This window comes from Schistocerca cancellata, chromosome 1, assembly GCF_023864275.1.
Source record: "Schistocerca cancellata isolate TAMUIC-IGC-003103 chromosome 1, iqSchCanc2.1, whole genome shotgun sequence".
Classification (NCBI taxonomy): Eukaryota; Metazoa; Arthropoda; class Insecta; order Orthoptera; family Acrididae; genus Schistocerca; species Schistocerca cancellata.
In genome coordinates, this window is record NC_064626.1 from 1,077,679,399 (window position 1) to 1,077,702,289 (window position 22,891).

Sequence of the window (22,891 nt, forward strand, 5' to 3'; positions counted from 1 at the left end):
GCAAGTCTTATCAATGATATCTTTTCACTCAGAATTTTAATATGACTCCTGAATCTTTCTCTTGAGTCCATCATTGCTTTTTCAATGTTTAGGTTGAACTGTAGTGGTAAAAGACTGTTTCCCTGTTTTATACCCTTTTTCATCCAAACACTTCTTTCTTGGTCCTCCATTCTTATGGTTCCCTCTTGGTTTCTGTACCTACTGTACATTACCCATCTTTACCTATAATATACATCTATTTTCCTGATCGAACATCTTACACAACTGTACATGGTTGAACGAGGTTGACAAATCCTATGAAAGTGTCTTTACTGTTCTTAAGCCTTGCTCTTATTATCAATCACAGCATCAGAATTCTCTCACTAGTGTCATTACCTTTCCTAAAGCCAAACTGCTCATCATCTAATAGGGCCTTATTTTTCTTCCCCATTTTTCTGTATATGATTCTCGTCAGCAACTTGGCTGCATGAACTGTTAAGCACATTGAACAATAGTTTTCACACATGTCTGCACTTTCTGTCTTCAAAAATGTGTGGATGACACTTTAGGTAAGTCTGAGGGTTTAGCTTCTAAAAAACCAGGCTGAATGGTTGTTTGGTTGTCATTTCCCCCAATGGTTTTAGAAATTCCAAAGGACTGTTATCTATGCCTTCCACCTTATTTGATCTCAAGTCTTCCAAAGCATTGTTATCAAGGTGTATATGCAGACGAGGAAAAAATATTCCCAGATTTTTCTTAGTTAAAAATACACTTTTTCCCAGTGAAAATAAGCTTTTTCAATGGTAAATGTAAAAGAAAAATGGAAAGATCTTTGATGTGCAGCAACATATACGGTGCATTTTCTTTCTTTTTTTTTCTTTTTTTTTTTTTTTTTATTACATTAAGCTGCGTATTTTCGCATTACAAAAGTATAAATTTGAATTTCACCAAACAACACACTGGTTTCTGAAGCACTGAAATCAAGATTGCGTTCAGCTTTTGTAAGCCAATCGTGGCTCATGTCACATGACCTCGCCAGCCAATGATAGCAGATATTCAGAGCATAGCACACGTCTGTAGTCAGCCAGTATCAACGTCACTGTTTCTGTAGTGTGAACTCACAAATTGAAAAAGTTAATGGTTTAAATTAATATACATAGTGTAGCTTGAAGAAAAGCTAAGCTTTCACATATAATACTGGTCTCAAAGATTAATAACGACAAGAAAATCTATAATATTGGTCTTTTTGGAGATGTTACATTTCAAGATACATGACACAAATGTGAAAATATAATTTTAAATAATGACGTAAATGTCTGGTCTTCTGGGCTCAAAATTGTTCTATGTGCCTGGTTGGTTGGTTTAGAAGAGGGGGAAAGGGTCCAAACTACGAGGTCATCAGTCACTCGTGTGTTCCTTATAAAACAATGCCACAAGTGTGAAAATAAAACAGACGAGACATACAACACAAAACAGAAATAAAAGAAAACGACAAGAACAAAGGAAAGGCAACGAACACTAAAAGAAACAAAAGAGGACAAGAAAACAACAGAGAGATGCAATAAACAGTTAGAAGAGAGTAAAAAAAGGAAGCAGATTACAGTGGCTGACCGACCACAAAAATAAAAAGGAAAAGCCAACCACCCTGCAACACATAAAACCTTCACCCTTCACCCTAAAAGCACTAGGGTGGAGGACAGTGAGGGACAAAGGACATGCGCTAAAACTCAGATCGAATGATAAAACCCACCCTCAGAGATGAAATGTGAAACCAAATCAGCCAATGAGGCGTTGTCTGCTAAAATCAATGATAATGAGTCTGGCAACTGAAGATGAAGTCGCAGGGCAGCCAAAGAACAGAGCAGAAAAATGTAGGTCACTGTCAACCAGGTGCCACACTGACACTGAGGTGGGTCTTCACAGCGCAGGAGGTAGCCGTGGGTCGCCCAGGCATGGCCAATGCGGAGCCAGCAGAGAACCACGGAGTCCCTGTGAGAGGCCCTCATCGAGGACTTCCACACATTTGTGGTCCCCTTAATGGCTCTTAGTTTTTTGTGCGTACTGATATTCTGCCATTCTATCACCCAAAGCTGAAAAACCGTGCAGCATAATAATGAACGCAGGTCAGTTGCAAGGATGCCCATCTCCAGAATTACAGATATTCGGATTTAGATTATGACATGTTTGATATACCTGCCATCATTGGCGATAATGTGGCGCAGATGAATAGCAAAATTCTGCATGACCCGCTGAAGTGTCGGAACATTGATCATCTTCCAAAACCTTCATGTACCATTCAGTAGTCATCATGCCATTAAGGAATATTGCACTGGTTATTCCGTGACAGGACGCTGCAGACCTCACAGTCACTCCCCCAAATGCGACTATTTTGCTCACCGATGTACCCATCCAAACGAAAATATGCTTCATTGCTAAACCAAACCATCCAGCACTAATTCCCATCATGCCCTGTTGTCAACCGTGCAGTTTGAACACCCTAACGCAAACCATTAAGAACTTATGATGATTTTATTTCTTCAGCAGCTGCTAGAGCACGCCAAGAAAACAGGCATTCTGCGCATGCGCAGCTAAAATGATGTAGGAAGCCCATATGTTTGTACGTATAAAACATTAGGAGATCTTGCATTTTGTAATAAAGGAAGGACATCAGAAGATACTCCCAGAGCATTGGAATTTCGTAGACCATACTAAAATGCATAATTTGGCCGAAACTGCACATTCACATGTCCAGATTCGCAATCAAGTAGGCCCCAACCTGATATTAAGCTTTTTCAGTGCAGTTTTCAGGATGTAAATTTTCTTGGAGTACCAGTACTGTATTATCTCAGGTTTGGTTCTTTATTATGGCACAATGCCATACGTGTCAGAATATGAGAATGTGCACCTGAAATTCAGCAAACACTTGAAACTAGCCAGTAGTGTGGAATGAAATACTTCATTTCAAATAAATTGACTGCCTCAGTGGAAAAGATTAATAAAAGCCAAATTTCTTTATCAAACCAACAGAAATGACTTCATTGTTCTGCAAGGCGATAAATGCTCAACTGCCAAAAATGTGGAAATAAAATCAAATCACAAAACTGAAACTAATAACATGTTTTAGCCTTCTGTAATTGTGTTGAACGTATTTTAATTCAAGCAATAGTTCCCAGCCACAGAAATCTGTTTGGTTTCATTTGATGCAAGAGCTGTAAACAAAGAGGAAACAGCGAACTCATTGAACGTAAACACAGGCCACATAAAGACTATCCCCTCTACAACCCACAATGCTCTGTGCATGCGCGAATCTGGCAGCTTTGGTGTGCCAGAAAAATGTTTCTGGATAGCATGTGGCTGTTTGTTGCTACTGCTGATACATGTTAACAGCCAAACTTCAAAAAGCCAGAAGCGCGACTCAAATGCGCATGCGCATGAACCCGCTGGCAACTGCTCAGATGAACCTAATGTAAATAGTTGTCACCTCTTGCTCATTGGAAGCTTTTTGTTGTTATTACATAGTCTTCATCATAAAGCCTTTGACACATTTTGCTGTTGGCAGATGCTTGTGTGTGCTGTGTGTTTTGTTGCTGTACAGGGCCCATTCCTTTGCAAGTTAATTTTTTTATGTTTTATTGCTGCAGTATTATTCTGCAGCAGTGGGAACAGTAATATTCTCTGTTTGAGTATCAATACTTACCAGTAAAATTATAAATATTTAATTAATTATTAATAAACTCCCAGAATTCTAAAAAATTCCTGTGTTCTCCCTGGTTTTCTTCTGCATGAAAAAATTCCCAGATTTCCCGGTTGTCCCAAGGTGTATAGACCCTGTGTTACACTCTGACGAACACAGAATATGCTACATCTTCCAAATGGACATTCATTTCTTCTTCCATTGTGTCATCAGACATTTCCTTCTCCTCAAAGTGACCTTCAGTGTACTCTTTCCATTTGACCGCTCTTTCCTCTGTGATTAAAAGTGAAATTCCCATTGCACTCTTAATGTTTATGCCCTTACTTTTAATTTCAACACAAAGCTCATTTTGATTTTTCTATATGGTGATTCAGTTCTCCAGACATTTACTCCTTTTCTATTTCTTCACATTTTCCCTACATCCATTTCATTTCAACTTCTTGTACTTCCTATTTCATTTTAAAATGATTTGTTTTGCTGTATTCTTGTCTTATCCCAAACATTTTCATATTTCCCCCCTCTCGTCAATCAGTTGCAGTATTTATTCTGTTACCCTAGGTTGCTGTGCAGTTACCTTCTTTGTACCTATACTTTAATCTCCAACCTCTGTGATTGGCCTTTTTAGAGATCTCAGTTCCTCTTCAACAGAACGACCTGCTGTGGTTTCTATTATCACAGTACCTACAACCTTAGAGAACTTCAAATGCACCTCATCATTCCTCATTATTTCTATATACGTGTGTGTGTGTGTGTGTGTGTGTGTGTGTGTGTGTGTGAGAGAGAGAGAGAGAGAGAGAGAGAGAGAGAGAGAGAATAATTAAAACTTTGAGGCTGTTTTTATATGTAGATGTTAGTCGTGGTGACGCAATGAATGTATTACATAGCACAGCATAGCATGAATGTAATTCAAGTGGAAGTACATAAGGGGAGAGACATGGTATCATGAACTTCAGCAATAGAAATAATTAGCTTCCCTAGGTTTCATCATGCAAACAACACTGCCACCTTACCATCTGAACACCTGTTAACATTTAGACTGAGCCCTACTTCATTTATCAACTAAGCAACGATATTGGCTATAACTGACAGATGACTGAACCAATCAGTAACTGTTAGCTATTACAAATTAAAATTATTTTTTTCTACTGTGAAATATGTTGTTTGAGAACAATGCCCCTCCCATATAAATAAATATGTACGTGCATGAGTGCAACTGTTCAATACTGAAGTTATTAAAACCACTCCATACAGTTTATGTCCACCATTAACCTTAATGGCAATGTAGTAAACAGAATTGAATTGGTTGGTTGGAAAAGGGGTTGCATCCCACAAAGTAAATTTTTCAGGATACACAAAAATCTGCTTTACTACACAATGGATTCAAGCAAGGTGTGTGGAGTTGCTGTGTAGCAGTTGGCCCCAGTGTGAAACAATATAAACACTCATAACACACATTAGCCATCAATTGTGGTCAGTAACCCAGTTGGAGTGTATTGGAGGTGACACTTTTCCAATCCTGATGATGCTGATTAGGCAACTAGCATTCAATTTGTTGTGAAGCATTATGTTCTGCAAGTTTATATTATTTATCTTCATTATAACAACGAAAGAGTATGTTGTGATCATAAAAGTTTATTCCTAATGTATCAGGTTTATTCATAACATACCCAATGAATACAACCACAAACAAAACACAGCAAAGCAACACTGGTGCATATACTTCCTCTTTGTCTTCTCCATCCTTCACTGGCTACTGGCAGATACTATTGTGAAACGATTTCTTCTTGGCAAGTATTTACAGTAGAATTTTCATTACAGTGTCTAGTTTCTCCTTTTTTATTGGAACAGGTCTACCACACGCTTGTTTACTAAATATGGCCCCATCTCTAACTCAGTGCACATATAACGAGCACGTCTGCTTGTGGGATATGAGTCCTTGCTATACCACATGATGTGTGCAGATAAATAGATGATTTGTCACTCATAATTTTAAAAAAGAAGAAACAAGTGGACATGACCCCCGTGACATCGCGAGTTAATGCACGATAACAATTGTTGCAATAAGATACACTGCAGTACAGCCCGCAGTATTGGAGCCGGAGGCTGTGAACGAGAACGCAAGTTGTGTCCCACCGATGAGTCATATACACCTGCTGCTACTGCAGCGTGAGAACGGCTCCTGTGTCACTTCGAGCGACTGTATATTCATGCCACCTATGAACCTAAATAAATGCTATTAAATATTATTCAATTATTTTCAAAATCGGCACACTACCTTTTGTTATTCAGGAGAAGATTGTATAAAAATTTCAACATTGTAACTATCATAGCTTCGGAGATAAAAGAAACTGCTAAAAAAGTAAAAAACCGACACTTAGGGAACTAAATTCAGTTATATAGTGTAGTTGGAAAACATAAACAGAATTCTCAGTGTGAAGAATTTTCGTGTTATAATTTTAATTATTTTTCATTTTCTTAATATAAAAATCAGACAAAATTATTATTTGTGTCTATTATTGTTGTGGGAATAAATGTGAGTAAATGAGAGTATGTACATGGGACATTCGTCAGATTTAAATGTTGCATGATACATTAGCCATCAATTGTGGTCAGTAACCCAGTTGGAGTATACTGGAGGTGACCCTTTTCCAACCCTGATGATGCTGATTAGGCAACTAGCATTCAGTTCATTGTGAAGCAACCTGCAAGAGTGACATAAGCCTGTCATGGGACGTATGTCTAGGTGTGATTGCTATCGTAACACAGCAGCCAGAAAGCCAGCTGGGGTAAAATCGGTAACTACAGAATATTTCCAGAATTACAGCCTTTTCGTTTTCATTTATTAAACATTAATTTAATATTTGTATGTCAGAATGACGTAAATGCGTCTGTGTATAAGGATTGGTGCAGGCCAGTTTTGGCGCGAGTATGATAATGAGCAAGCATTCTGATGGTAGCGAGTATGAGCAACCGATCACAATTGGGACTGTTCCCACTCGTTACCTGATAGTTATGCTGGGAGTGAGGCTGGAAGAAGTGAGTCGCTCGTTAGCTCTGAACGCGGACGGTCATGTTACTAGTGCGAGTCAAAATAATGTGTAAAATGAAGAAATATTTGGCTTCTTGCTTCCAGATTGTGTGGCCGTAATAGCAATTGCATTTACCAACACTTTTGTGAAGTTTGGAAGTTCTGGAATTGTTTTGTTGGAAAGATATTCGTGTGTGAAAATTTGGCCTTCATAGTATCCGCGTGGCATGTTTCAGTATTCAACCACTTAGCATTTTTGGTGAGCAATTTCTTTTTTAGAAATCCACAAGAAGGACTGAATGTAATAACTCAAATTAGTGGTGAAATTAATGACTGTGAAAACATTGTTTAATTTGGGTCAGGTCTGGACAGATTTCTGGCTGCTGTGCGTATGAAGTGTGTGTATGAACTGTGAACTGAATAGTACCATCCTCTTTGGCTATAAGGACAAAATAAAAATTTTTGTGTGGAAATTTTGGAAATTATTTTCCAGAAGCTAACCATTTTCTTACTGCCCAATAAAATTGAATGACAGTTTATCTTTCATTACTAGAGTTGTGCGGCCTCAGTAATTGTATATATTAGATGGTCTTTTTTATCAATGCTGCTTTTACATCATCTTGTAAGTATCTACGTTGCCGAGTGAAGGGACATTGAGCAGACGCCGTTCTGAGGTAGGTGAATTTTAATTTGCAGCCTGCACAGACAAAGCCAGCCCCGTTGCACCCCTTTTCCAACTCACCAACCCAGTATTTTGTATTAATTTTTTTTTTTTACAACTACTCAGCTTCTTAACAATATTAGAACACAAAGTTAATAGAATTATGCATCTCACCAGAAGCTAGTACTTGCTGCACCCTCTCCACATGGAATATAAGGACACATTTTTTTAATAAAAAGCCACTCTTCTTCAAGAAGATTCTTTTGGAACTGCTCATGCTGGACCATAGGAACCCATTTTTGCAGATATTCCAAATACAGCTACAAAATAATGAAACAGGAACATTAATACCACTGTAACATTGTGTTTGAGACTTATGCTTTTCAGAAAGTCAAGTGAACAATAATGATAAAATAATTTTTCTCTGTTCAGAGGAATATTTGATGGAATTGTCGAGGTATTGTGTGGTTACATGGCTTTAATGTGCCATTCCATTTATGTATAGTGTACTACACACAACTGACAAGATTACGAGACATAATTGCTGACCAGTACTTACCTCTAGGAAGTGAAACCTCAGTATCGTCAATAGGAACATAGGTATAAAAATACACAGCATAACAATACTATCCTAGCTTTCAGAACTAGTAGGAAGGGGAGTGATATTTGTCTTTCCTTACCAGATCCCTCATCCTGGAATCTGTATAACCTGCCATTCTTTTTTAACCTTCCCCATCTTATCCCAATGTATGAACAATTAGTTCAGAAAGCTAGGATATTGTCATGTATTTTGGTATGTGTCTATTGGTAGTACTGATATTTTTCCTCTTGAAGGTAAGCACTTGCCAGCAATCCAGTCTCATAATTTTATAGTTTTCTAGAGTGAATTTTCCTTTTGACACTACATACAACGTTAGGGAAAAGAAAAAAGGTAGTTACCGTATTGCAAAAAGGATGAACATGAAACATCAACAAACATACATAACTGTCATGATATCCTTGCAATAAATGTATCACAATTTTTGTATCAGACTACAGATCTAATTTCCTTATGAGACATCAAACTCGGATACTAGCTTTTCCACCAAGTGTTTCAATGGACTGGAAGCATCTAGTCATAGGATGTAATTGGGCAGGTCAGAGGCTACATAGCAGTGTCCGGACTGTGAAAGTTGTAATTTGCTGTGTTCACTTCAGCTAACAAAAGCTATTGGAGAGAGAGAGAGAGAGAGAGAGAGAGAGAGAGAGAGAGAGAGAGAGAGAGAGAGAGAGATTCCATTCTGGAAGCTATGTTATGCCACGATAAAAACATTAGCCATGGCTCAGTCTTAATCACAGAGATGCCTGTTCAGATTTAACAATAGGAGAAATCTGTAGTTCAGAACACTCAATTACATGCTCATGACAAATTGTCTCATACCATTTAACAGTCAAATCCTGTGTATTAATGAATGGTTAGACTTACAGAAACTACTAATTGGAGTTACTCTACACCAAAATAGAAGGGCACAGAAAAGTGAGCAACATTAATATTGCCATTACTATATTTCTCTCTCCTAACGTCTATCCAGTGGTAAGGGATATTTGTTTTCATTATTCGGCAAATTTATTTTATTTAACTTAATGGCCAGATGCTCTTCCTGCCATAAAAGTCCTCAAAGGACTTAAAGAAGGGAAGGCTTTTGCGTCACCCGTCTCTGAATCATACTGTATAAGCTTTGTTCTGTGTATTAATGTACATTAACTCTTTGTGTACTGTATTTTCTGAAGTGGGGATTTAGGACCAGCCCAACATTTGTCCAAACAAGAATTTGTCCAAACAAGTGTGAAACAACCTAAAATCCACACTCAGGCTTGCCAGTGCTACAGACCAATGGTAGGACATTAATCTGCTGCACAGATTCAATCCGAGTCTGGATCACTCCCGTCTAGCAAGTTAGCATGCCGCATGTTAGGCTATACAAGCAGCTTTTGTTTTTGGCTTGTATTAAGGATCTAAATAACATGGAAACAACTTTGTTCTTCAGGAGCTATACGTATCGTCTTTTAAAGAAACATATGATTTCCATTTGCTTTGTAGTAATAAAACTATTATCAACAAAAAATACATAAATTAACTTAATTTTAATCATAAGTGATAGGCTAAACATATATCAAAAGTATGAAACTATTTAGATACAATTTCTTCCAGCACGATAGAAAGGGACATTCGCAGACTGGCCTGTGCTAATCTTTGGACCAACACGGCCATAAAAATCCAGAGCTGTTCTGCTTCTGTAACTTCTTCATGTACTCTGCTTGAAACCTACACCAAGCACCTACCAACAGTACTAGGGTAGTTTGTAATGTATTCTCAGGGACAGATGAACAAACATCTTTTCTAAATTATTATTTGCTGTCAATACACAACTTATGAATTAAATAAACTAACAAACAATGAAATGTTTGATGTTTCTGATGTTGTGGCAAATCCCCTTCAAAATCTCACAACAAGTTCTAGTGTTCAAATTTCCCTTTGTGAAAGGTAGCAGTGAGGTGTTATGGTACCATTCAGTGAGATGAAAGCATACAGAGAGTATCAGAAGTTCAATAAAGACTGAATAACAGGGTATTTTCTGCAGGTTTTGGCGATAAATCTAGGTGAGTAATTTGCCAAGAAAGCTTCACAATTTTCAAAGAGCACACTCACAATGAAAGTTTGATACAAAACATTTCAGGCTTAACAGTTAATTTTCCAAAGACACAAGGACGCACATTCATTCCAAATAATGGTGAAGCTGAAGTAACTAAACATTTTTTAACAAATACAGCCAAAACAATCATATGACGAAAAAGCTAGTTTTGTTGTTGCATACAATAATGCAAAAGAGAACAGGCATCTCCAGGCAGTGAGTTCAATAAATGCCTGCTGGATGTGGTCGAATTTGTCTGTCTAGAGAGCCTAAATAAGTTTGAAAGTATTTGTTTATCAAGTGGGTAAAAGTGATAAACTGATGACACAGAACGCATTGTATGTTCCAAAGGTTTATGCACACATGTGAAAAATTTGGCTGGTTTCTCTTGCAGTGGATAAAGTACCATAACTGACATTGTGTAGCTGCTCTATTTTGTCCATGTTTTTAGTGGAAACTTCAGTATAACCTAGTTAGTGCTTTTAGACACCACTAAAGCAAATGATTTAGTTTTGAAAGTTAAAGGATTTGTCAAGAAACTCAGCTCTCTGTTGGGAAAGTTGAACAGTATTACTACAGATGGATCTCCAAATTCAGCTGGCAAGAACATTGGGTTTGGACCACAATTCATGCAACTGTCCTAAAATATCTATGGACCAGAAAATCACATTGATTCCTTGTATTTCAGGAGGCACAGTATAAGTAGGTACTGAATCGTCTTGTAGAATCAGTCACCCAAGGAGAAATCATGCAAACACCAAGTAACCACTTCTGGACTCGATAAAGACCTCAGTTTGGCAGGGAAGGGTATCTACACATTTCTTCTGAATATTTCATATCCAACTGAAACCACTCATTGATGATCATATCCCATAGGGCCACCATGTAGAGTGGATTGAGTGGATGCTGATTGGTACTTTTCACCCACTTTGCAAAATAACTCCAGACATTTTCTATTGAATGATGATTGAGTAATTCAATTAGCCAATTAAGGTGTGATACAGTGTCTGAGTGTCTGTTGACTTGGAAAAATATGCATGCAGACCAGTGAACACACCTTTTATCATCTGTGAAGATGGGTGTTTCACAATGAACTTATTATGAAGCTGTAGAAATGACTCAGTCTCTGAGAAAGTTTAAGTAAATGTAATGGTACATATTCACACTGACTTGAGTGAGTGCATCCCCTGATACATCGCAGAACCCTCCAGACTGAACTACACCCCTCACACAAAGCAGGTTAAACACCTCATTCATTTGTTGATGCATTCGAAGCTTTGATCATTTGAAAAGAGGCAAAAACATGACTCATCGGACCACACTACAAGCATCTAGTCTAGAAAGCTGCTATGTATTTTTTGTGTTGTTTGGGCCGTTGAAGATATACAGCTCCATGTGCCATGTGATCAACAGTCTTTTGCAAATATCTGAAACCAAACAAACTTTGCATGCAGTTCTTTATGAAGTGTTCGCACAGAAACTGATTGAATGGACCTTCATTCATTGAAAGCAGCAGTTCCTGTTGGGTTTAAAAACAACTGTCACTGACAAGGTGTGACATTTGTCTCCAGTCCCTGTCTGTTAGGACCTTTTCACAACCACCCTTCTTATACTGCAAGTAGTACATGATTTCTTGTAGACATATTGGACAGACCAGATTGATATAACAACAAATCAGGTGACTTTATTCATGGTGTGGTCATGAGCATGTCCAAACACAATAGCTCATTTCTGCCATTCTGTAACATCTCCATGTTGACCCACACTACTGTGCTAATTCCATACAACTGACTGGTATATTCACACTTCACTGCCCCAACTCACAGCAGCAGTGGAGAGTCACATGACTGCCCAGTACCAATTTTACACCATCTAGAGTGCTCATGACATTTGTGCTCTTTTAAGGTAATGACTGGTGAGCATATTATTCATAAGCATTTATAGAATTTTTAAGAACACTGATATAAAATAGTCTGTAGTTATTAGTATCATCCTAGTTATTAGCATCATCCTTATTCCCTTACTTGTACATTGAAAGCATCATACATATTTTGACTTCCCCTGGAAACATTAGCTCTCTGAAAGGACAGTTCTGTCATATACACCAATGATGTGACCATTTGTTAACTTACAAGCTCTTTTATGCAATATAATGTAATTGGATTGATAAAAAAATCTACTCACTAAGTGGCAGCAGGATATACACATATATAAGAAAAGGTTTTACTTATCAAGCTTCCGAAGCCAATGGCACCTTCTTCTGGCAGAAGGGTTGAGGGGGAAGGAAGAGGGGTGAAGGGAAAGGTAACTGGAGAGGTTTAGGTAAAGGAGTCCAAAACTTTGAGTCAGGGGAGACTTACCAGACAGGATGAGAAGGAAAGACTAATTCTGTCCAGTAAGTCTTCCCTGACCCAGGGTTCTGGGTTAATTTTCTGAACCCTACCTCTTTTCCTAAACCTCTCCAGTTCCTTTCCCTTCAACCGTCTTCCTTCCCCTTCTGATCTTCTGCTGGAAGAAAGAGCCACTAGCTCCAATAGCCTGCACAAGTAAAACCTTTTTTATGTATGTGCGTTCACCTGCTGCCACTTGTTGATTAGATTTTTTTCTAAGCTATATTATGTGATATCCCAGCTAATTTCTACATCTTTAGTTTCTGTATAGCTTTTTTTAATTCCTCTTCTGGCACAGGTTTCACAAACATGAACTTGTGCTTCTGTTGATACCTTAGTGCCTTTCTTTTTTTGTCTTAAGTCTGTGCCACATGTATATAATTACCAGTGAGCTTTTCTGCTAGTTTTTTTACCAACTGCAACCACTGTGTTCTCTATTTTCACTGACTTGATCTGGTTTTTTGTTTAATCCACATTTTTCTTTCAGCAATGATGATTTTTTTAGCTACTTGTATCTACTTTTTTGGCTTTGTTATAGTACTGTTAACTGCTCATGCTTTTGTCTCTTGTTTTAGTGTCCTGTAGTTCTTTTGTTCACAGTTTTCATATTGGAGAAGACAAGAGTCAAACCAGTGTCAGAAAAAATAATGACTAAACTCATGATACATGTTAATACAACAATTCACAGAGCAAAGTTTGAAACCAACAAACACAACATTATAGAGTACTGAAGATGCAGAACATTTTACTATATGAAAGAGGCGTTCAGTGAAATAAGAACATAAGTATGTTAAAAGCTTACCTCTAACACCATCTTCACACTTCGGTCAAATTCTTTGACACCTTCTTCAAAGCCTTCAATAATGTCTTTTTCACAATCCCAAAGAACAGCATGAACAAGTGACAAATACCTCTGCCTATGGAGAACAGCTATTCGGATGCCCTCCTTCATTTCACGCATTAACTGTAAGTCATAATATGTATAGACATATATATTTAACACGCAAGTACATGCGAGCATACAGTGCAGTTTTCTATAAAGTAGAAAAATGGCACGCAAGAAGTCGCAAATGAAATGTAGAAAGTAAAAAACCATGAACACATACACGACGAACACAAACCAGATATAATATTGCATTAGGAGAACACAGTGCATATCTTGTAAATGAATTTTTGTGCTACATATTTCAAATTCAGGTCACACAAATGGTATCATTGGCACTTTCAACTTTTCAGCAAGTAATGATGATGATCTGTTTAAAAAGAAAGAAAAGTGGGTAGTAAAATACTAGGAAACTAAATTACAAAACCAAACTAACTCCTACATAGGATTACACACTCTTGAATACGTTACACAGTAATTCACCTAAGAACAACTGAACAGGCCGCAAGAGATGCAAACAATGTAAACATACAGGGTGATTCAATGATGATGTTGCAAAATTTCCGGAATGATTGACACGAGTAAATGTATCAACCTGAGGTAAGGCGCCCTAGTTTAGAAACAACCAAGTCAAAAGTTATATGCAAAAATTATTCTAGTATCTCTGACAGTGAAATACACATACTGGTACTGTTGTTGCTAAGATTGTAGGGTAGGCAACATTTGGATGTGGTAGAATGGTCCAAAGCAAGAACAAAATAACTAGTATACATCGGCTTGAGCACTTTTTCATTAGAAGATACATGTTTCACGATACCAAAGATGAAGAAGTGTTCATAGCTCTTCAGGTATGTATTTTAGAGCCTATACTTAATGAAATTCTTTTCTTGTCTTGGTCCATACTAACTCCTGTAAAAATATGGAAACCAAAAAGCTCGCAATAGAAGAGATGGTTTCACGGAGTCTAAGATGAACAAGTATTCATTGCTCTTCAGGTATGCATTTAGAGTCTTATTTTTACTAGACCTTTTTCCTTGTTGTGGTCCAGACTGCCACCACTGAAGGTTGTCTACACTTCAATAATAGCAACAACAGCACCACTGCATGTATATACTGTCAAAACGATTTTTGCTTATAACGTTCGACACTGTCATTTGTGGATCCGGCTCCCCACCTCAAATTGATACATTTACCCTTCTCCATCATCCCTGAAAGTTTATAACATCACCACAGAATCAGCCTGTATCTGTGTTCTGATTGTTGGGACTGAAGTCTACAGTTATCTAAGTAACAGTATACAGTTGGTAACTTTTGACACCAAAGGTATAAGGTAAGTATTAAATCTACTTCACTCCAAAATAATATATCTAAAAACAAAGATGATGTATCCAGAATGAGATTTTCACTCTGCAGCGGAGTGTGCGCTGATATGAAACTTCCTGGCGGATTAAAACTGTGTGCCCGACCGAGACTCGAACTCGGGACCTTTGCCTTTCGCGAAAGGCAAAGGTCCCGAGTTCGAGTCTCGGTCGGGCACACAGTTTTAATCCGCCAGGAAGTTTCAAAGATGATGTAACTTACCAAACGAAAGCGTTGGTATGTTGGTAGACACACAAACAAACACAAACACACAAACAAAATTCAAGCTTTCGCAACCCACGGTTGCTTCATCAGGAAAGAGGGAAGGAGAGGGAAAGACGAAAGGATGTGGGTTTTAAGGGAGAGGGTAAGGAGTCATTCCAATCTCGGAAGCGGAAAGACTTACCTTAGGGGGAAAAAAGGACAGGTATACGCTCGCACACACACACATATCCATCCGCACATATACAGACACAAGCCGACATTTGTAAAGGCAAATAGTTTGGGCAAAGATGTCAGTCGATGCGGAAGTACAGAGGCAAAGATGTTGTTGAATGACAGGGGAGGTATGAGCGGTGGCAACTTGAAATTAGCGGAGGTTGAGGCCTGGTGGGTAACGGGAAGAGAGGATATACTGAAGGGCAAGTTCCCATCTCCGGAGGAGTTCTGACAGGTTGGTGTTAGTTGGAAGTATCCAGATAACCCGGACGGTGTAACACTGTGCCAAGATGTGCTGGCCGTGCACCAAGGCATGTTTAGCCACAGGGTGATCCTCATTACCTACAAACACTGTCTGCCTGTGTCCATTCATGTGAGTGGACAGTTTGTTGCTGGTCATTCTCACATAGAAAGCTTCACAGTGTAGGCAGGTCAGTTGGTAAATCACGTGGGTGCTTTCACACGTGGCTCTGCCTTTGATTGTGTACACCTTCTGGGTTACAGGACTGGAGTAGGTGGTGGTGGGAGGGTGCACTCTAAAATAAAATTGACGTAAGAAATAGAAAAAAAAAGATCATCCATTCTTTAGAGCTTACTACATGGAAACAGAGTATCAGACAAAATTTTGATGTCTAACGTACGTTAATCTGTTCAGATGCCATCATTGATCAGAAGCCATTGTAACCACCTGGCTAACATCTTGATCCAGACCAGCATCAGTCACGGCAGTGTTTCTCTACAACTCACAAGTTGGCAAAGCATCAATTTTGCGACCCAATGAGATGATACTTTCATGTGACCAATGAGAGGTGAGAAAAGAGGCAATGAATTTTTAGCCTCAAAGTTGAAACCATTTTCTGCACTGTCGCAGTTTTTCTTTTTTTTTTTTTTGGGATATGTCATGAACTCATGAATTGCAAGGTTGTGGTAGGATGGAATGTGACAGTGGAGATGCCAATGAAGGTGAAAGCTGAACTACTTGTTTGTGGTAATAGACTGATCTGCTGCTTAGACTGATGCCTAGTTTAGGTTGGAATACAGTTTTGTTTGTAAAAAATTAATTAATAATCTTTGTTGTCACATATTCTTACAAATATGTTACCAACTACAAGGATGTGATGAGGTTGAACCTAATAGCACAACTTAAATTAAAGTAGGCTAATAATCTTAGTTGTCAAACTATTTGCTTGTTTTTTCTGAATATGTTACGATTACAGACATACTGACATGGGAATGGGACACTATTGCTTAGAAACGCATTGTGCGTCTGCTGCTCTCTCATTGGTTGCATAGACCAAGCAGCTGTCCTACAATCTTTCCTTTCCATCATACTTCACAGTGAAAGCTAAATAACTTTGCTACACCAAACAGGTAAGTACACCACTGGCCCTGATCTAGACTTTTACCAGGAACTGTTGACCCTGCAGTTTAGTCCCTTTACTCTCCGAACCAACCAACCAACCAACCTAGACTTTTACCCACCCCGCTTAACATAAGTGGACATATTTAGTTCATGATACACAGATTACGAAGTCTAACCCTAAATTAAGAACTTGATATATTAAAACAGGTAGGTGGGTCTACCAGTTATGAAGGAACGAGTGTCATTAAAATGCATGGGAAATTAAGAAGTGGATGAGTAGTGTAGACGACAAATGCCGAACAAAAAAAAGTGTTGCACTACTTGCAGAGGAAAATCATTTGAAGAGATTGTTCATTCTTTCACTAAGAATAAAACGAGAGTAATCTTCTGTAAAGACCATCAGCTTCAGCACAAAATATACCATAAGAAAAGAGTAGATCATAATGAACACTCAAATTCAAACTCAGGTGCATAAGATAACATGTGTTGCCTGTCCAACATTTTACACAGATCTTTTAATATACACTTTCGACAACGTTATAATACAGGATGTAATAATATAGTGATCAGTACTCATTTAAAAAAGAAGAAAAAATAGCAGATTAAAGTAGGAAGCAAAGATAACCATCTAGATATCTGTCATTACATTTCTAAAGGATACCATCTGCATACACTTTTTAAAAAATAATAAAAATTTCAATTTCTTTAACTGTCACATCACTTCTAAACAAACAAAATAATTCACATAACAAAGCCTTTTTTGAAGTATTTTCTGATCTGTTAAGATGCTGGGTGACCAACGAAAACTGGGCATCTTTGAAATGGTTAGTATGACACCCCCGCATGGAGGTGGAGTGTGGGAACCTTCAGCAGTGTTCTTGCTATCAGATGCCTTTTCAGTAGTGATGCTGAAGTGGACAGTACAGCACTGCCTGTCTGAGTATAACATACATGTACAATATGCTGGGTATGTCTTAGCAGAGTAGAGCCGTTTCAACCGTGGATGCTGTGATACCATTTCGAACCGCAATATGATTCTCAGGTGGGTTATTGGTCTTAGGCCACCCCAGGAAGTATTATACAGAACCCATGTGGTTCTAAGAAGCCTGCAATGACACCAGAAAACATCAAGATAGTGAGAGAGGTGTTGATTCGAACCCCAGAGTGGTCTGCACAACAATATGCGCAAGGTAAGTTTAAGTTGTGGATTGCTGCACACAATTTTGAAGAATAATGTAACATCTCATCCAGACAAGATGAGTACTGACCAGCAGCTGAAGGGTACATATTATGAGCAATGAGAGGACTTGGTCATTCGAATGCAAGTGCTGCTTGAAGACAGTGAAATTTAAATAATTATCAGGAGTGATGAGGCTCATTTTCATTTGATTGGGAGGTTAATAAGCAATATTTCCATTACTGGGCTTCTGAGAATCCATGCATCATTCACAAGACACCACTCTCTTCAGAGCATGTAATGATACGGTGTGTGATTAGTAATTTTGACATCACTGGCCCACCATTATTTTATTTTATTTTTTTTAATAAAAATGGTGCCACTGTGACAGACAACACTGCACATTACATTTACTTGCTTAACACTTTCTTGTATCCACAGCTGTGACAGCAACATCTACAAAACAAGAACAATGTTTATTCTCATCAAGATGGCACCACAATGCATTTTACAAATGTGGATCTACGGACATGATTTATCGCATCTTTCCAGGGAGAGTAGTTCCCCATTTCAGAGACATCATGTGGCCTCCAAGATCCCCCGATACAGCACTTGCAGGTTCTTTTTGTGGGGATACCTCAATTCTCTTGTCTATTCCCACAAACTCTGCCGCTTGACTGGTTTGAAGAACACAATCATGCAGGAAGTAGAGGTAACTGATCATGAAATGTTGGCCCGTGCTTACACAGATTTACAACACAGGCTTGAAACCTGCAATCAAGAAAGTGGACACCACCTGCCAGACATTATCTTCCATTCATAATATGCATTTCAAATGACATGTAATTACAAAGATACTATAGTAGTAAATTCACTTTTGCGCTACAAATTAAGCGTGTATTGTTCATTTCAAAAATGTCTAATTCCTGTGACTCACCCTGTCCCTGGTTTTTGCCTTTCTCCTTTTTTGGGCATCCTTTACTGCTGGTTCCCAATTGTCTAATAGTAGCTGGATTTATCAGTTCTTTTACACTGGTTGGTTAGCGTACTCTTGCAACCACCAGTGATCAATTTGCCACTTGCGGATCACATCATTAGGTAGGCGTCATTACACTTCTGGTGTACGTCTTGCTTACATACACCAGTAGTTAGATGGTTTTTTAAAATAGTTTTCACTTTGATAAGGCTCTACTTCACAATCAGTGATTTAAAAGTTATCAGCTTTACACTGTTATGTACTGATTCACATATGAAAGAATCAGAATGCAAATATGTTTACATTGTTAGCGCCTCTCCTGGAAGTTGTACTTTGACAAGTTACTATGTAATTGCATGTGGTTGTCTATAGAAGTTAGTTTAATTTCTTAATTTAGTTTCCTAAACATATTCTGCTACCCCCTTTCCTGTGCTGTTTAAAAAGATCATCTGATGATGACTTGCTAAGAAGTATGGTACTGATATCATTTGTGTGACCTGAGGCTGAAACATACAATTAAAGAAAAAAATAGGAATTGTCTGAACAAAGGTTCGAGTATTTCACAGACAAATTTAGAATTTCCTCACTATTGTCCTTACAGCAAATATTTAAATTTACATTTATTTAGATTTTTTACATAAACTGTTTATTTTTGTTTTAGCCATGTCCTGTAAACACAATTACTTGTTTATCTATGTTTCCTTGGTCAAAGGCAGGCAGATCACAACTATAGTTGTTAAACATAGCAGTTAATCAATATAATTTATGTAGAATGCATACAATTCAAAAACCACTTACCTGTCGAATACACAAAGCAGAAGGGTTTTCTGGTTTCTGTTCGAGTCGCATACGTAAAAATTCATGAATGATTTCCAAAGGAATTCGAGACAAGAAAAGAAATGCAGAACGGTATGAAGGTAAATGCAAACTGCGTGCTTCTGTGCTCCAGTACCCATAGCGAGACAGTTCTTCTTGTTCGTGTTCTGGTAACTCGAAAGATGTGCCTTTAAAAGGACACGAATTTGGAGGATTAATAAGTGTGCTACTGGATTCTGCACCCTGTATAAACATAAAAAGAAAATTTATTAATTATAACATCAAATTTGACTTACATAACAAATTGCAAAAACCAAGTGTATCATCACACTTAAATAAATAATTGGTAAATGTGTTTTTATAACATGCAACAGCAGTCCGCTATTAATGTGTTATGTGCATGACACATTATAGACAATATCAACAGTTCTTTCAAATGGTGCTGAAAACCACAATACAAACTGAAAAACAACAACATAAAGAGGTCTTTTTTGTCATGTGGACAAACGATCCTCCTTGCTTATACAGGGTGAATTAGATGCCCTTACCAAATCGTTTTACGCAACCCACGCTATGTCCGTAACAGGAACAGTATCCAGACAGGCGACAGCGGTGTAATCAATATTAGTTCCCTTTCAGAGCTATGGGCGACTGTTGGTAAATAGAACCACACCATAAAAAATACAACTGAGGACTGGTCATGAATTACACAGTATTTTTGGACCAAGATATACCTTACTTTTGCCACACTTATCCCATTGTCTCCAATCTTTCTTTGAGTAACTGGTGGTGTAGTCATAAAGGTTTTGGAAGTCTCTAACTTTATTCTGAAATGTTCCTTATAAAGCGACAATGAAATTAATAGGAGATATCAAAATGGGAAGCATGAAAGTAACAACTTTCTGGTATATAACCTCGAAACCATTTACGTATGATTAAGTACAATAAACGTAATATACTTACAGAGACATCCAAAACCTGACTGATTATAGTGTCAATTACACAAAGAAAGATTGGAGGGATTTGTATATTTAGGGCAGAAATAAGATAATTGGTCCAAAAAATACTGAGTAACTCATGGCCAATTCTCACCTGTATTTTTAACAGTACGATCCTGTTTCTGACAGTTGCTCAAAACTCTGAGAGGGCACTTATATTGACTAGATAGCCGACATCATTTGGATACTGTTCTGATACAGACACAGAGCGGGTTGCATAATATGAATCAGTAGAGGCAGCTAAGTCATCCTGTATAAAAGCCTACGTACGTTTAAAACATTGCCTGAAAATAGGAATAAACTCCAAAAATGGTGCGAATTGTGATCAATCTAATAATAATAGTAAAAATGTTGACTAAATGAGAACTATGGCAATGGAAGGAGACTATTCCTGCTCAATGATTTTCATAACCTTTATAAATATACCATTTTTCAATGGATTCATGCACACTTTGTGAAGATGAAGCAAGATTTGTGTTCAGATGTTTGTGTTCACACACAAGTAGTCTTTAGACTCAAATAATGTGTAGTGACAGTGGATGAAATATTAAAAATTGTTATAGCTATCAACTGATTGTGAATATGTGGCAATGCCACAAAACAAACCACAGCCTGGTTGTCTCTGCTGAAGGCAATCCCTTGAAAGGAACAGTGTTAGCCACTTGACAGTATCTATAGATAGGGACGGGAAAATTTTGTGTGGATGATAAAGTGGAAAATAACATTCAATCTGCAGTTTATAGCAACATAACACAGAACTGGTAGTTTTTGTGAAACGTCCTGGAATGACATTTTTTTTCCCCTTTCCATGTAAAATGGTAAATCTGAGGTCAGCAGTTTATTAATTTTGATAACTAAGAGTTACTGAATGTTAAAATTATAATGTACCTGGATGGATAAAAAAATCTACTCACACACATATAAGAATAATTAAAAGTTTGCAAGCTTCCGGAGCCACTGGCTCCAAAAGCTTGCACACTTTTCATAACTTGTATACATGTATTTTCCTGCTACCACTTGGTGAGTAGACTTTTTTGTCTATTCAATTACACTGCATTTTCAAAAGGATTATTTTCTTTAAATGCTGAAATTGTATTTTGACTTTTTCTCAATTCTGAGAACTTTATATATTCTTAAAATTACAGTGGATTTTCCACATGAACATCTACTGTTCTAGATGTGATGACAAAGAACTACAGTCCAGTAGCAATTTTAGTCATCACTTAAATGTTCCTGACTATTTTGCACAGCATATTGTACAAAAAAATGGTGCAATGCATTAATTGAACTAGATATTTTCATTATATGCAAAATAAAGAACACCACATATGGCACCTTAGTTTTGCAAAAACTTAAATTAACATGGCATCTGATACCTTTCAATCTAGCCTAGGCCCTGGTCCACACAACAGGTCACACTGTCACCCCCATATTTCATTCACAAAATTTAAAAAAGTTGAATAAAAAGTGAAGTAAGTATTATCAGTGGTTTGTTTTACCACCCAGAACACGTTTGCATGACATCAAATTTCCTATGGTGTAATTGGGTGACAGAAGCAAACTGAACAGGCGTGATGTTGATTTGCGTGGTTGTGAAGCTGAAGTTCCACATTTGGTGATTTTCGAATATGCAGTTTAATTGATGCACCATGTTAAAGATATCTCCAATCCACATCATTTTTGGTATGATTTGTTGTGCAAAAATATTGAGAAATCTGACGTTGCTGGATAAAATATTACATTTATTCGAAGTTAAGTTTCCTTCATTACAGGGGAACATGAATTTTTGGTTATAAAACTGGAAACTTTCTGAGAAATATGAAGGGATAAATACTTCAGGCAGAGGTGGAGGGTCGCTGAAATGTACTGGGTTGTTCTTTCAAATTAGGCTAACAAGTATTACTGCCACAGATCCATTTATTAAGTCAGTCAGTTAGTAACGTGTTCTATAGATCATTTTGCATGATAGATTGTAATGATGTCGAACAAGCCCTTATACATTCAAATCGCAAACTAATTTGTACATACAAAAAGAAGAAACAATATGTAGATGTGAGTTAGTAACTCCAACACACCACCTTTTGCACATTGCAATAATAGAAAATCTTCTATGGAATAGGAGGAGTTCTCACGGAGAAACTTTCTCGATTCATTATAAAATTTTACTTTGCTGTTTGTTAGCCATTTCATATCGCTGGAGATACATATATATCTCATTCTTCCATTCCGCATACAACACACAGAATTAGTTCTTTTGCAGATGACAGTAGCAGACATCCAAACATACATACAGAAACAGAAGAAATGATAAATAAACTTCTTAGAAGTATCACAGACTGGTTTTCTGCAAATGGTCTCACCCTCAAAAGACACAACATATTCGATTCTGCACATCTGGAAGTATCACACCAATGATAAGTGTAACACATAGTGAGGAAATAATAAATAGGGTGAAAA

General features: G+C 37.6%; 1 protein-coding gene across 2 annotated transcripts in view; it reads right to left on the reverse strand.

Moving 5' to 3' along the window:
* The window catches only part of LOC126090883 (mitogen-activated protein kinase kinase kinase 4), a 201,103-nt gene that overhangs the window by 104,577 nt on the left and 73,635 nt on the right, over positions 1-22,891 (reverse strand). For both annotated transcript variants that reach the window (XM_049907019.1, XM_049907018.1), the window contains exons 10-12: positions 19,419-19,679; positions 13,227-13,388; positions 7,537-7,682 (exon numbers count right to left, since the gene is read on the reverse strand). In XM_049907019.1, the coding sequence (XP_049762976.1) occupies positions 7,537-7,682; positions 13,227-13,388; positions 19,419-19,679 (569 nt within the window). The remainder of the gene's footprint in view (positions 1-7,536; positions 7,683-13,226; positions 13,389-19,418; positions 19,680-22,891) is intronic.